Source organism: Oncorhynchus mykiss, chromosome 17 (assembly GCF_013265735.2).
Source record: "Oncorhynchus mykiss isolate Arlee chromosome 17, USDA_OmykA_1.1, whole genome shotgun sequence".
NCBI lineage: Eukaryota > Metazoa > Chordata > Actinopteri > Salmoniformes > Salmonidae > Oncorhynchus > Oncorhynchus mykiss.
Genome location: NC_048581.1, coordinates 6,850,472 through 6,862,396, shown reverse-complemented (window position 1 = coordinate 6,862,396; position 11,925 = coordinate 6,850,472). Strand labels below are relative to the sequence as shown.

At 43.0% G+C, this 11,925-nt stretch overlaps 1 protein-coding gene across 1 annotated transcript; it reads left to right on the top strand.

Annotated features, from left to right (window-relative positions):
- The first annotated feature begins 1,067 nt into the window (after positions 1-1,067).
- On the top strand, positions 1,068-9,816 carry LOC118940071 (gastrula zinc finger protein XlCGF17.1-like). The gene is made up of 3 exons (XM_036948295.1): positions 1,068-1,116; positions 5,263-5,310; positions 7,770-9,816. The coding sequence occupies exons 1-3, from the start codon at positions 1,068-1,070 to the stop codon at positions 8,786-8,788; spliced, it is 1,116 nt and encodes a 371-aa protein (XP_036804190.1). The 3' UTR covers positions 8,789-9,816.
- Positions 9,817-11,925: the final 2,109 nt, after the last annotated feature.

Genomic DNA, 11,925 nt, shown 5'->3' with positions numbered 1-11,925 from the left:
GCCATGCTCATGAAAAAACAAATCGTCCTGCCTCATCTTAAACGGCACTGACCACCACTGTTTGGGTGGTGGACCACTCTTGGTACACATGGGAAACTGTTGAGCTGAAAAACCCAGCAGCGTTGCAGTTCTTGACACAAACCGGTGCGCCTGGCACCCACTACCATACCCCGTGCAAAGTAACTTAAATATTTTGTCTTCCCCATTAACTCTCCAAATGGCACACATGCACAATCCATGTCTCATGTCTCAAGGCTTAAAAATCCTTATTTAACCTGTCTCCCCCCTTCATCTACACGGATTGAAGTGGATTTAACTAGTGACATCAGTAAAGGATCATAGCTTTAGCCTGGATTCACCTAGTCTTTCTAAGTCATGGAAGGAGCAGCTGTTCTTAATGTTTTGTCTACCCAGTGTAAAGCACTACAGATAATCAAGTGCTATTTGCATGTGATGCATTTGTTCTGTTGTTTACAGGATGATTTGTATCTTATAGAGCGTGGCTTTAAGGGAATAGTATGGTCACATGTAGATAAAAACGAATGTGAAAAATTAACAGAGAAAATGTATATCTACACACTACCTATTCATAGATGTATTTATTCATCATCTACATATTCATATTGAGCTTCTAAGTCTGTGTACAGGAACGTATTATTTGGAAGAGAAAATGTATCAGCTTATTGTTAAATAATTATGACGTTCTTTCCAATACAAAAAGTGTAGTAACTATTGTTTCCAAACTGCGTTACCCACTCCAGTCAGCAGATGGCGATGAGCGTCTTTCAGTTGACTCTTCTTTCGTGACGTATAATGGACTGGACGGACGCTTCTTCAGGAACAACAAGGCGCCAACTCTTTCAACCACGTCGGTAGCTTGCTAGCCAACATAAAACTGAAAGATTGACGTTTTAGACCATGTTAATGTACATTAGCTAATCTCAGTGTTTTAAACAAGTTTCGGTTGACGTATCAACTGGTTCAATTTGCAAACGTGTTAAAGATTGATACTGAGCCTAGCACTAGGCTAGACGCTAATGCTAGCTAGCTAGCTAACATCCCTGACCATGAGCTCACTAAACTACTCCTCCCTTGCTAATGAAGAGGTGGTCGGCTGTATGGAGAAAGAATCTTTCAGAATGAAAAAGGAGGAAGAGGAGGCTGTTATAGTGAAAGAAGAGAAAGAACCGTTTAGAGAGGAAGAGGATGCTGTCTCAATAAAGGTGAAGAAGGAAGACGTTTTGGGGGTGAAAGAGGAAGAGACCGAATATGAGATTAACACCAGTGAGTACTGTCTTTAACAGGGACACAAACTATGCCGTTGTTGAACTAATGTGTGGTTTTAAAGTGGCATTCTACTGAAGTTCTACACTTGAATATGTTGTTCAGTGCTGTAGGAATTGTTAAAGGGTCGATCTGCAATTTGTACATATTTTAGGGACTTTTCAATTAGATGTATTGAATTCTCCATGTGGTCTATATTGAAGTTCCCCTCATCTAATATAACAGGTTGTTAAAATTCAATATTGGTGCATATTTTCTACTTAAAATAACAAAGGGATGCAAAAGCCACCCATTTCGTGGAACGACCCTTTTACATTTGCATCACAAACAATATTTTACAAAATCATGATGAAAGTGGCCATTTTAGACATATGCATGCCTCTTGTAACTCTATGATTGCAATAGATGGTCATAAGTTTACCATCTGTTTGATGTCCTCGTTCACACAGGAGAGAGACATGACTATGGTGGATCCTCTGGGGAGCCTCAACATCCTGATGCTGACGAGGAAGAGAAGAGTCTCTCCAGATCAGAACACCAGATGGTACAGCTTGGTCTGGCCTAGCATACAGCTTGGTCTGGCCTAGCATACAGTTTGCTCTCTCTGGGTCTGGGATTGGTTTCTGTAAAACACTTCATGTCAACAGTGGCATCAACAGGTCTAGCATACAGCTTGGACTGGTCTAGCATAAATCAAAATCAAATTTATTTATATAGCCCTTCGTACATCAGCTGATATCTCAAAGTGCTGTACAGAAACCCAGCCTAAAACCCCAAACAGCAAGCAATGCAGGTGTAGAAGCACGGTGGCTAGGAAAAACTCCCTAGAAAGGCCAAAACCTAGGAAGAAACCTAGAGAGGAACCAGGCTATGTGGGGTGGCCAGTCCTCTTCTGGCTGTGCCGGGTGGAGATTATAACACAACATGGTCAAGATGTTCAAATGTTCATAAATGACCAGCATGGTCGAATAATAATAAGGCAGAATAGTTGAAACTGGAGCAGCAGCACAGTCAGGTGGACTGGGGACAGCAAGGAGTCATCATGTCAGGTATTCCTGGGGCATGGTCCTAGGGCTCAGGTCTTCCGAGAGAGAGAAAGAAAGAGAGAATTAGAGAGAGCATATGTGGGATGGCCAGTCCTCTTCTGGCTGTGCCGGGTGGAGATTATAACAGAACATGGCCAAGATGTTCAAATGTTCATAAATGACCAGCATGGTCGAATAATAATAAGGCAGAACAGTTGAAACTGGAGCAGCAGCAAAGCCAGGTGGACTGGGGACAGCAAGGAGTCATCATGTCAGGTAGTCCTGGGGCATGGTCCTAGGGCTCAGGTCCTCCGAGAGAGAGAAGGAGAGAATTAGAGAACGCACACTTAGATTCACACAGGACACCGAATAGGACAGGAGAAGTACTCCAGATATAACAAACTGACCCTAGCCCCCCGACACATAAACTACTGCAGCATAAATACTGGAGGCTGAGACAGGAGGGGTCAGGAGACACTGTGGCCCACTCCGAGGACACCCCCGGACAGGGCCAAACAGGAAGGATATAACCCCACCCACTTTGCCAAAGCACAGCCCCCACACCACATCAGTGACTCAACCCACTCAGGTGACGCACCCCCTCCAGGGACGGCATGAGAGAGCCCCAGTAAAGCCAGTGACTCAGCCCCTGTAATAGGGTTAGAGGCGGAGAATCCCAGTGGAAAGAGGGGAACCGGCCAGGCAGAGACAGCAAGGGCGGTTCGTTGCTCCAGAGCCTTTCCGTTCACCCTCCCACTCCTGGGCCAGACTACACTCAATCATATGACCCACTGAAGAGATGAGTCTTCAGTAGAGACTTAAAGGTTGAGACCGAGTTTGTGTCTCTGACATGGGTAGGCAGACCGTTCCATAAAAATGGAGCTCTATAGGAAAAAGCCCTGCCTCCAGCTGTTTGCTTAAAAATTCTAGGGACAATTAGGAGGCCTGCGTCTTGTGACCGTAGCGTACGTGTAGGTATGTACGGCAGGACCAAATCAGAGAGATAGGTAGGAGCAAGCCCATGTAATGCTTTGTAGGTTAGCAGTAAAACCTTGAAATCAGCCCTTGCTTTGACAGGAAGCCAGTGTAGAGAGGCTAGCACTGGAGTAATATGATCAAATGTTTTGGTTCTAGTCAGGATTCTAGCAGCCGTATTTAGCACTAACTGAAGTTTATTTAGTGCTTTATCCGGGTAGCCGGAAAGTAGAGCATTGCAGTAGTCTAACCTGGAAGTGACAAAAGCATGGATTAATTTTTCTGCATCATTTTTGGACAGAAAGTTTCTGATTTTTGCAATGTTACGTAGATGGAAAAAAGCTGTCCTTGAAATGGTCTTGATATGTTCTTCAAAAGAGAGATCAGGGTCCAGAGTAACGCCGAGGTCCTTCACAGTTTTATTTGAGACGACTGTACAACCATTAAGATTAATTGTCAGATTCAACAGAAGATCTCTTTGTTTCTTGGGACCTAGAACAAGCATCTCTGTTTTGTCCGAGTTTAAAAGTAGAAAGTTTGCAGCCATCCACTTCCTTATGTCTGAAACACATTCTTCTAGCAAGGGCAATTTTGGGGCTTCACCATGTTTAATTGAAATGTACAGCTGTGTGTCATCCGCATAGCAGTGAAAGTTAACATTATGTTTTCGAATAACATCCCCAAGAGGTAAAATATATAGTGAAAACAATAGTGGTCCTAAAACGGAACCTTGAGGAACACCGAAATTTACAGTTGATTTGTCAGAGGACAAACCATTCACAGAGACAAACTGATATCTTTCCGACAGATAAGATCTAAATCAGGCCAGAACTTGTCCGTGTAGACCAATTTGGGTTTCCAATCTCTCCAAAAGAATGTGGTGATCGATGGTATCAAAAGCAGCACTAAGGTCTAGGAGCACGAGGACAGATGCAGAGCCTCGGTCCGATGCCATTAAAATGTCATTTACCACCTTCACAAGTGCCGTCTCAGTGCTATGATGGGGTCTAAAACCAGACTGAAGCATTTCGTATACATTGTTTGTCTTCAGGAAGGCAGTGAGTTGTTGCGCAACAGCCTTTTCTAAAATTTTTGAGAGGAATGGAAGATTCGATATAGGCCGATAGTTTTTTATATTTTCTGGGTCAAGGTTTGGCTTTTTCAAGAGAGGCTTTATTACTGCCACTTTTAGTGAGTTTGGTACACATCCGGTGGATAGAGAGCCGTTTATTATGTTCAACATAGGAGGGCCAAGCACAGGAAGCAGCTCTTTCAGTAGTTTAGTTGGAATAGGGTCCAGTATGCAGCTTGAAGGTTTAGAGGCCATGATTATTTTCATCATTGTGTCAAGAGATATAGTACTAAAACACTTGAGCGTCTCTCTTGATCCTAGGTCCTGGCAGAGTTGTGCAGACTCAGGACAACTGAGCTTTGAAGGAATACGCAGATTTAAGGAGGAGTCCGTAATTTGCTTTCTAATAATCATAATCTTTTCCTCAAAGAAGTTCATGAATTTATCACTGCTAAAGTGAAAGTCATCCTCTCTTGGGGAATGCTGCATACAGCTTGGTCTGGTCTAGCATACAGCTTGGTCTGGCCTAGCATACAGCTTGGTCTGGTCTAGCATACAGCTTGGTCTGGTCTAGCATACAGCTTGGTCTGGTCTAGCATACAGCTTGGTCTGGTCTAGCATACAGCTTGGTCTGGTCTAGCATACAGCTTGGTCTGGTCTAGCATACAGCTTGATCTCTCTGGGTCTGGGCTGGGTTTCTGTAAATCACTTCATGACAACAGTGACATCAGCATCCATAATGATGTGCGTCCGTGTCCCCTCTTTATGGTTACCAGGACAACGCTAGCCCTTCCTCCCTCCCGGAGTCCCTGTATCATGCCTCTCCTGGTAGCACCTTACTGCTGGGTATGAAGAGGTTGTCTGTGCAGCTGGATGACTGCAGGAAAACAATGGGGCTGAGTGGAACTGTGAGAGGAGGAGCAGAGAAGAAAGGAGCAGATTTGACACATCAAAGTAAGTGCTGTAGTTTAGTTTGAACAAATACAATAGATCTGTTACCAGGAAGATAGACTGGTATCTGCTACCAGGATAACCAGCAGAGTTCTGTTAGTTGACAGGAAGATAGACTGGTGTATATGGATGTCATGAATATCATAACACTGAGAAAGGATTCTGCCGATGAAAAGAGAGAAACCAATTGACCATATAAAACCTTGATGAAAGTTAGCTTCGGAGAGGTTTCAATGATCAAGGTGCTTGTTTTACAAAAACTTTTCCTTAAAACATTATGGATGTTACATTGCCTGTCCCAGTCAACGCCCCTATCTTTACAAGACTGTAGAACAGGCAAACTAAACTCAAGACTTTGGTCATTAATTAACTAGTACTGAAGAAAAACTGTGATCAGGCTGCCCACTCAAGCAAAAGCTTCGAACTGTAACCAGTGCCGGCAACCTTGTTCAGGTTATCAATCGACCTACCAGGGTAGTTACAAACAGTAGAGGAATGAAATCATCAACATGGTTTGATCATATCTTTACTAATGCTGCAGAAATGGGGTTTAAAGCAGCTATGAAAGTTATATACAGTATATCACAAAAGTGAGTACACCCCTCACATTTTTGTAAATATTTAGGTATATCTTTTCATGTGACAACACTGAAGAAATGACACTTTTCTACAATGTAAAGTAGTGAGTGTACAGCTTGTATAACAGTGTACATTTGCTGTCCCCTCAAAATAACTCCACACACAGCCATTAATGTCTAAACCGCTGGCAACAAAAGTGAGTACACCCCTAAGTGAAAATGTCCAAAATGGGCCCAATTAGCCATTTTCCCTCCCCGGTGTCATGTGACTCGTTAGTGTTACAAGGGCTCAGGTGTGAATGGGGAGCAGGTGTGTTAAATTTGGTGTCATCGCTCTCACACTCCCTCATACTGACTGGTCACTGGAAGTTCAACATGGCACCTCATGGCAGAGGTCTCTCTGAGGATCTGAGAAAAATAATTGTTGCTCTACATAAAGATGGCCTGGGCTATAAGAAGATTGCCAAGACCCTGAAACTGAGCTGCAGCACGGTGGCCAAGACCATACAGCGGTTTAACTGGACAGGTTCCACTCAGAACAGGCCTCGCCATGGTCGACCAAAGAAGTTGAGTGCACGTGCTCAGCGTCATATCCAGAGGTTGTCTTTGGGAAATAGACGTATGAGTGCTGCCAGCATTGCTGCAGAGGTTGAAGGGGTGGGGGGTCAGCCTGTCAGTGCTCCGACCATACGCCGTACACTGCATCAAATTGGTCTGCATGGCTGTCGTGCCAGAAGGAAGCCTCTTCTAAAGATGATGCATAAGAAAAACAGTTTGCTGAAGACAAGCAGACTAAGGACATGGATTACTGGACCATGTCCTCTGGTCTGATGAGACCAAGAAACTTATTTGGTTCAGATGGTGTCAAGTGTGTGTGGCGGCAACCAGGTGAGGAGTACAAAGACAAGCGTGTCTTGCCTACAGTCAAGCATGGTGGTGGGAGTGTCATGGTCTGGGGCTGCATGAGTGCTGCCGGTACTGGGGAGCTACAGTTCATTGAGGGAAGCATGAATGCCAACATGTACTGTGACATACTGAAGCAGAGCATGATCCCCTCCGAAGGGCAGTATTCCAACATGATAACGACCCCAAACACACCTCCAAGATGACCACTGCCTTGCTAAAGAAGCTGAGGGTAAAGGTGATGGACTGGCCAAACATGTCTCTAGACCTAAACCCTATTGAGCATCTGTGGGGCATCCTCAAATGGAAGGTGGAGGAGTCTCTAACATCCACCAGCTCCGTGATGTCGTCATGGAGGAGTGGAAGAGGACTCCAGTGGCAACCTGTGAAGCTCTGGTGAACTCCATGCCCAAGAGGGTTAAGGCAGTGCTGGAAAATGATGGTGGGTGGCCACACAAAATATTGACACTTTGGGCCCAATTTGGACATTCTCACTTTTGTTGCCAGCAGTTTAGACATTAATGTGTGTTGAGTTATTTTGAGGGGACAGCAAATTTACACTGTTAAACAAGCTGTACACTCACTAATTTACATTGTTGCAAAGTGTCATTTTTTCAGTGTTGTCACATGAAAAGATATACTCAAATATTTACAAAAATGTGAGGGGTGTACTCACTTTTGTGATATACTGTATTTAGAACCACCTGCTTGATAGGAATCCAGCAACGTCTGTGTCTTGAGTGTCATAGAATTGTCTGTTTTTTGTGTTCTGACTTGTAAAACAGGATGAATAAAATAAGTAATGTAAACATAGCAGTAATTACCAGGAAGCTCTACATTTGTTTTAATATCACACTAAGATTGTTAAAACTGGCCTCGGGTTATTGAGAGATCTGATTAGGATTTACTCTCGTAGCAAGGTTGTTTTATCATGTGGTTTCATTCGGGTCCCTATTTTTTTTAAACACTTGTCTTTGGCAGGAGAAAGACCAGACTCAGAGGAACCAGAGCCAGGGACGTCCAAACCAGCAAGACGACACCAGTGCTCCCACTGTGGAAAGGGTTGTAACCGGTTATGGGACGTGAAACAACATGAGAAAATACACACAGGGGAGAAGACTTACCACTGCTCCCAGTGTGGAAAGAGTTTTAACCAGAAAGCACACCTGAAAGCTCATGAGAGAATACACACAGGGGAGAAGCCTTACCACTGCTCCCAGTGTGGAAAGTGTTTCAACCGGCCAGGGCATCTGAAACTGCACGAGAGAATACACACAGGGGAGAAGCCTTATCACTGCTCCCGGTGTGGAAATAGTTTTAACAATTTAGGGAAACTGAAACGGCATGAGAGAATACACACAGGGAAGAAGCCTTATCACTGCTCCCAGTGTGGAAAGAGTTTTATCGGTTTAGGGAAGCTGAAACGACATGAGAGAATACACACAGGGGAGAAGCCTTACCACTTCTCCCAGTGTGGAAAGTGTTTTAATGAGAACTCAAACCTGAAAGTTCATGAGAGAATACACACAGGGGAGAAGCCTTACCACTGCTCCCAGTGTGGAAAGAGTTTTAACAATTTAGGGACCCTGAAACAACATGAGAGAATACACACAGGGGAGAAGCCTTGCCATTGCTCCCAGTGTGGAAAGAGTTTTAACAATTTAGGGAACCTAAAACAACATGAGAGAATACACACAGGGGAGAGGCCTTACCACTGCTCCCAGTGTGGAAAGTGTTTCATCCGGTCAAAGGAGCTGAAAAGACATGAGAGAATACACACAGGAGAGAAGCCTTATCACTGCTCCCAGTGTGGAAAGAGTTTTAACAATTTAGGGAACCTGAAACATCATGAGAAAATACACACAGGTGAGAAGCCTTACCACTGCTCCCAGTGTGGAAAGTGTTTCAACCGGTCAGGGGGGCTGAAACGACACGAGAGAATACACACAGGGGAGAAGCCTTTCCACTCCTCCCAGGGTGCAAAGCTTTTGCCCATTTAGGAAGCCTGAAAGAACACATGAGACTGCACACAGAGGAGAATGCTTACAAAAGGCCAGACTGTGAGAAAACATATTACTCAGAACAGTCACTTAAACGTCTTTAGAGAATCCACACAGGAGAGAGAAATGACTTCTCTTAGCGTGTATATTGATATTTCACATCACATTGACTTAAAATTCATCAGAGAACACACACAGTGCTCCCGTTGTCTTATATTGTACACTGACAATGTGTTTACCTGTTTTTACCATATTAAATTGTTTCTTCCAATTATTGATAAACATATACCTGTTAAGAAACTGACTGTTAGAACTGTTAAGGCTCCATGGATTGATGAGGAATTTAAAAACTGTATGGTCATTGGTAAAAATAGGAAAGAGTTTTAACCAGAAAGGACACCTGAACCAACATGGGAAAATACACACAGGGGAGAAGCCTTAACACTGCTTAACACTGCGATTTGGTTGGGTTGTGTATCGGAGGACGCATGACTTTGACCTTCGTCTCTCCCGAGCCCGTACGGGAGTTGTAGCGATGAGACAAGATTGTAGCTACTAACAATTAGATACCACGATATTGGGGAGAAAAAGGGAGGTAAAATTAAACATTTTAAAAATTAAAACACATGAGACTCCACACAGGGGAGAAGCTTTACCACTGCTCCCAGTGTGCAAAGCGTTTGCCCATTTAGGAAGCCTGAAAGAATACATGAGAAGGCTTACTAAATACTCAGACTGTGGGAAAACATATTACTCATCACAGTCACTTCAACGTCATAAGAGAATCCACACAAAAGAGAAGAATTACTTGTAATATTGATATTTCACATCACATTGACTTAAAATGAATCAGAGAACATACACAGTGCTCCTGTTGTCTTATATTGTTGACTAAGAATGTGTTTACTTGTTTTTACCAGATGGAAGTGAATTGTACAAAGTATACTTAAACATATAGTTGTTTGTTTCTATTAGAAAACATGAATTGAATATGGAGTCTGTCAGTTTGAATATAGAGTAGATCAGATTCCAAAAATGGTCCTTTTTTAAACTCTGACTGTGTGTTTATCTGGGTGTGTCATTCCTCCAGCACTACAGATAATCAAGTGATATTTGGATGTGATGCATTAGTTCCATTGTTGACATTTGCATTGTAGCCCACTGATGATTTAATGAAATTAAAATGTTCAGACTCTGTAATGGAAAATGTTAGTTGTTTGTGTGTCCACATAACTGAGTATGTGACTAACCTTGTGAAACTGTCCTATTATAATCTCCTGTTCTTGGGACTATCATTATGTGTTGCAAACCAATTTACACCTGTGTCCTTGTATGAATAAAGTCCCGCCCAGGAATAGGAAACTATAAAGATATGTGCTCATCACCCAATGCTTCAGGAATTCAGACTGTCTACACTGCGCTGTGTAACTCTGTTTGTTATTCTCTCTGAGCTCAGAAATAAAGAATCTTGGTTTGACTTGGACTCCAGCAGATCCTTATTTTATAATAGACCCTCAAAGTGTATTGGAATGGAGCATCAAGCTCATCACATGTAGTTTCACCACCCTGTGAAGTTCATAACTTATTTCATCTGTAGCCTAATAAACTACATGGGTTCCCGAATCGTAGTGGGAGGACCACACAAGATATCATCACGTGACTCCAAGTTAACTAAGATGTGATGGTTGTTATATAAATATTTGCGCATCAAAGAGTTTCCACTGCCATTTCTCGCTTAAACATTTTTACTGACACAAAAAGACAAACAAATTGTCAAACGAAGTAACAAAATGTCACCATTTATTAAAATATTCAGGCATATCCTGTTTCCATCAGCCCGGTCATTACTTATGAAATGGTTGGATCAATATCCACCTTCATGATGTGGATGAAGCCTGATTTGGAATGTCTGAGTAGTTCTATATGATGTCATAATAGACCCCTCTGATAGTGATACATTTGTTCCATTGTTTCCATGTCAGTTGGTTTCCCACTCTGATGATTTATATCTGACAGAGGGGCTTTAAATGAATAGTATGGTGACATCTTAGTGTGTCTTGAAATAGGATTATTAATCATAAACTCCTACAGCAACAATACACTGCAGCTTTGACATCAACATGAGAATGGTCTGATGGGTGGTGGTGCTACTCTATAGGTAAGGCTGTTCAATATGAATGTTCAAATAGTCACTTCTAGCCGGCCTCCGCCCAGTATCCTGTCCTGAACTTAGTCACTGTTACTAGCCGTCTACCACCCAGTACTCCACCCTGTATTCTAGTCAAGGCTCATCCTATATAACTACTGCTGTACACACCTTTTATATTCATATACGGTCCATAATGTCTAGACACACCATCATATACATTTTAAACCAACTGTATATATTTATATTCCAGACTCTGACATTCCTCGTTCTACCATTTCTATATTTCTAAATCCTTAAAATAAATTGTAGGGAAAATCAGTAGGTCACACAAATGACTATTTCTAAACAAAGATAATAGACAAGTAGAATGGGACAGGTTTCTTATACTATCTTCACTTACTCGGTGCAGAGACTCCAGGGGTGGTGATGAAGGCTGTAGGAATGAAGATCAGACAGTGAAGAGACTCCAGGGACGGAGATGAAGGCTGTAGGAATGAAGATCAGACAGTGAAGAGACTCCAGGGATGGAGATGAAGGCTGTAGGAATGAAGATCAGACAGTGAAGAGACTCCAGGGACGGTGATGAAGGCTGTAGGAATGAAGATCAGTCAGTGAAGAGACTCTAGGGGCGGTGATGAAGGCTGTAGGAATGAAGATCAGTCAGTGAAGAGACTCTAGGGGCGGTGATGAAGGCTGTAGGAATGAAGATCAGACAGTGAAGAGACTCCAGGGACGGAGATGAAGGCTGTAGGAATGAAGATCAGACAGTGAAGAGACTCCAGGGATGGAGATGAAGGCTGTAGGAATGAAGATCAGACAGTGAAGAGACTCCAGGGACGGTGATGAAGGCTGTAGGAATGAAGATCAGACAGTGAAGAGACTCCAGGGATGGTGATGAAGGCTGTAGGAATGAAGATCAGACAGTGAAGAGACTCCAGGGATGGTGATGAAGGCTGTAGGAATGAAGATCAGACAGTGAAGAGACTCC

What these genes read in the sequence shown, in the direction of transcription:
- LOC118940071 (XM_036948295.1), top strand. Translation starts at nt 1,068, where the DNA reads ATGAGCTCACTAAACTACTCCTCCCTTGCTAATGAAGAGGTGGTCGGC. An exon ending in TAATGAAGAGGTGGTCGGCT is followed by an intron (nt 1,117 to 5,262) that starts GTATGGAGAAAG and finishes GGCTGAGTGGAA; the next exon opens with CTGTGAGAGGAGGAGCAGAG. An exon ending in AGCAGATTTGACACATCAAA is followed by an intron (nt 5,311 to 7,769) that starts GTAAGTGCTGTA and finishes TGTCTTTGGCAG; the next exon opens with GAGAAAGACCAGACTCAGAG.